The sequence below is a fragment of the Nuphar pumila genome, chromosome 5, assembly GCF_984573655.1.
Source record: "Nuphar pumila chromosome 5, dmNupPumi1.hap1.1, whole genome shotgun sequence".
In the NCBI taxonomy this organism is placed as follows: domain Eukaryota; kingdom Viridiplantae; phylum Streptophyta; class Magnoliopsida; order Nymphaeales; family Nymphaeaceae; genus Nuphar; species Nuphar pumila.
The window spans coordinates 58,869,384-58,873,493 of record NC_143253.1 but is presented as its reverse complement, the minus strand read 5'-3'; the positions used below and the strand labels follow the sequence as shown (position 1 = coordinate 58,873,493).

Genomic DNA, 4,110 nt, shown 5'->3' with positions numbered 1-4,110 from the left:
GCGCTGCTTGGACCTGATACTCACTCGGGCGTAGTAAGGAAGCGTGCGCACTTGAGTAAAGACACCACCATTTGTGATCCACTCTCTTTGTTTTTTCACCTTCCGAGAGAGAGAGAGAGAGAGAGAGAGAGAGAGAGAGAGAGCATAAATAATTCCTCAACTACAAAACTTTTGCTAGGAGGGCATCCTTCTTTGAAAAAAAAAAAAGTTAAAGGGGATCCTACAATGGGTAGACCACATGCTTTAGTCATCCCACTTCCTGCGCAAGGCCACGTCGCACCTCTCATGGAGCTCTCGCATCACCTAGCAAGCCATGGCGTTCTTGTCACCTTCGTTAACACCGAGTTCATACATGCACGAGTGATGGCAGCGTTGCCTGAAAACTTTGTCAGTGACTCTGGTGGAAGAATCCGCTTGGTGACCATCCCTGATGGCTTAGCCCATGATGATGATGATCGCACGGACTTCCGTAGGTTGTGCGACGCGATGCAGCGTACGATGCCAAGTTTCCTGGAGGAGATCATAGTGAAGATCAATGAGAAGGAAGATGAGAAGATTACATTTATAATTGCTGATGGGGTCATGGCGTGGCTTCTGGATGTCGCCAAGAAGCTCAACATTGGGAAAGCTGCCTTCTGGCCAACCTCAGCCTGGCTACTAGCCATCGTCTTCAATATCCCCATGCTAATCTCCACTGGAGTCATAGGTCAAAACGGTAAGTCCGTAAGCTATCGATCGATCACAGAGACCCACGAGGGCGGATCAGGTGAAATCCCATTGTGCTGCTACACATGGTCGCAAGGCCGTCGCTAATTTGCGACGAATTAACGAATACCATGATTTGTCGCAAGGCCATCGTTAATATGAAGAGATTTGGTTTTGCGACATACGAATCCGTTGTTGATTCTATCGCTATTGTAGCGACGGAATTGCAATGGATTAAAATCCGTCGCAAAACATCGGCCGATTCACTTTTGCGACGGATAAATATCCGTGTCTAATCCATCGCTAATCCATCGCAAATAAAAAAAAAATATTTAAAATATAAATATCGAGAAAAAAATTTCATGAAATGCTGGTTCCGGTGGAGATCCCTTGGATCTCCAATCTGAGTTCATGAAATGCAGCCTAAAAGAACACGCCTAATTGCCTTCTGATCTATTTTTCTTTCTTCCTATATAAGGAGCCTAAATCATTCCTGTTTGGAATCTAAGAACTGAGATAGGAGTTGATGCATTGATTTGGCAAAAAGTTGGTCAAAGTGGCTGTTTGAAAGCTGGTAGCTGGGATGAGAGTTAATGCATTTAGGATAGTAAGTGGCATTGTATTTACACTAAAGCATGGAATTAACAGCTACCACCTGAAATGCCAGTTCCCATCTCAGCTACTACTTTCTAAACAGGGCCATGTCAACGTTAAGGAGCTTGTCGGTTTAGACACTGCTGAATATCCCAATGTTATGACCTTCAAAGTTTGTACCAGTCTTCGCTGAATGTCAATGACAATTTATGGAACCATTCTTTTGGTGGAGTCAGGTTTTCCAAAGGACGACAAATTGATCCATCTGTCTGAGAGAGTGCCAGACATGAACCCAGCTCACCTATGCTGGGTTTCCTTTGGAGACACCAAACAACAGGAGGGCTTATTCAAGTACCTCTCGAAGTGCGTTGATGCAATGGAAGGCCTAGATCACATACTTTGCAACTCATTTCCAGAACTCGAGTTGCCGGCGTTCGAGATCATCGGAAATGTTGTACCAGTAGGCCCTCTTGTCTCAGCTAACCACCCCAAGCACCAACCATCCTCGTTTTGGCAAGAAGACTTGAGTTGCCTTGACTGGCTCGATCGACACCCAGCTGGGTCAGTCATCTACGTCTCATTGGGGAGCACCACAATGCTCAATCAACGCCAAATTGATGAGCTCTCACTTGGGCTCGAGCTCACTGGCAAACCATTCCTTTGGGTTTCAAGACCAACCCTCATGAACCAGTCTGCTGCAGTGTACCCAGATGGGTTCCTGGACCGTGTGGCCGAGCGCGGGCACATTGTGGGGTGGTGCACACAAAAGGAAGTTCTCTCACACGCATCTATAGCTTCTTTCTTAACTCATTGTGGCTGGAACTCCACCATCGAAGGGCTAAGCAATGGAGTCCCCTTGTTGTGTTGGCCTTACTTTGCAGACCAGTTTCAAAACCAGACCTACGTAGTTAAGCATTGGAAAGTAGGGCTGGAATTGCAGAAGGACAATGATGGAATTGTCAGAAAAGAAGAAATCAAGGAGAAATTGGTAGAATTGATGAACGATGATAGAATAAGGGAAAGGGTTTTGGAGTTGAGAAACAAGGGGTGGAAGGCTCTGATGAAGGGTGGTGTTTGTTTTAAGAATCTTGAAAGTTTTGTCAACACCATGAAGGGGGAACCGATAATTTAGAGAGGATTGTTATTTTGAAAATTTGAGAAACATTTTCTTGAGTCATAATGTCTTATTTCAACCAATAAGGAATTGTCGTTTTACTGTTCAAACTTTGCTGGGGATGTCTCTCTTTCGGGCTTTATGTCACGTCGTTACTCACAACAAATTCAAAAGGACAAAGTGCTTTTCATTTGAAACTTTCTAAGGCATTTTATTTGCCTTTCCTTAGATAGCTTTTTCTCTCTTTGTTTATATAATAAAGCTAGGGTTATGCAAATCCCTACACAATTTCTCATGTTTAAGTGCGATATAGTCAGTGAAAACATGTTGAATTTGAGCCATGGCAGAGCTACCGCTTTTTCTATATAGAAATAAGAGTAGCTCCTAAAGAGTCATAAACTGTCCTACACAGCTTCAGAGGGACAAATTGCTTTTCATTTGAAACTTTCTCTCTCTTAATTAATGAGATTTTATTTGCCGTACCTTATCCTTTCTTTTTCTTTTTTTCTTATAATAAAGCTGGGGTGGCACAAATCCCTACACAATCTCTCGTTTAAGTCGGGTATAGTAAGTGAAAACGTTGAATTTGAGCCAGAGATCATCGACATGGACCTACATTAAATTTTTAAAATAGTTGATCCACATAAAAATAAACTTGCATAGCCTTTATGTTTTTATTTATTTATTAATGCGCCAAAACCATGGGCTTCTTTTCGAGGACAGAACACTGGAAACTGGTTAACAATCTAACTGAGGTATTCAACAACATTGGAAACATGGTGACAAATATAGCCATATTTCTGAAAATCTCGTGAAAAAAATACGGCATAAACTGTAGAAGTTTTAAACGGTTAAATCGAGTGATATTTTTTTGTGACAATTTCTCACGATATTATCACAAGATTTACTAAATCTCACTATAATATCACGATATGTTTATCGTAACTTTTTTTTTTTTTACGGTTCTTTCAAGTTTCAAAACCCTTGAAACCATAAGTCCCCTTTGCAAAAAACACAAAAAACCTTTCTCTGCGAGGGACGACGGTCGGCAATTGCAACCACCTAACGACTGCAATAGAGTAACCAGTTCATCTCTCTCTCTCTCTCTCTCTCTCTCTCTCTCTCTCTCTCTCTTCCTTTCTCCTTACCTTTCTATACCATAGGTGCATTTTTTTCGTCGATGGGTGAGAGGTGTATATGTAACAAAGGATTGTTTTGGGCATCACTGTGCATCTCTCTGTTTTGAGCATCACTGTGCATTTGTTGTTGTTCGCCGATGCATCTCTCTTTTTGGGCATCATTGTGCATCTCTCTGTTTTTTGGCATCACTGTGCAGCCTTGGCACATTAAGGTGATGTTACAACTTGCCACGTTTGTATGACCAACATCAGTAAGACTCATATAATCTTCAATGGAATTTGACATCAGTATTTTGTTTCGTTTATACTCTGTTGTTTTCTGTGACCAAATTCATGAACAATTACGAAAACTAAATAATTTCTTCAGTAATCGCACATTAGAAAGTGCACTCTTACCTCCCCCATCAAAATTAACACTTGTGAGACACTGAAAAGACAAAAAAGTAAAGAAAAGCAACCAATCCATAGGCTCTTACATTTTTCAGCTATGGATGTACAAGTTGGTAACCCATCCATGGTTTAACTTTATTAAGGTTGATTCAATTACATTAAACCATT

The 4,110-nt window shown here is 41.5% G+C and overlaps 1 protein-coding gene across 1 annotated transcript; it reads left to right on the top strand.

The window, feature by feature from the left end:
• The first annotated feature begins 205 nt into the window (after positions 1 to 205).
• On the top strand, positions 206 to 3,126 carry LOC149837665 (UDP-glycosyltransferase 83A1-like). Its single transcript, XM_090007454.1, has 2 exons — positions 206 to 715; positions 1,536 to 3,126. Exons 1-2 carry the CDS (start codon positions 226 to 228, stop codon positions 2,429 to 2,431), a joined length of 1,386 nt encoding a protein of 461 aa, XP_089863580.1. The 5' UTR covers positions 206 to 225; the 3' UTR covers positions 2,432 to 3,126.
• Positions 3,127 to 4,110: the final 984 nt, after the last annotated feature.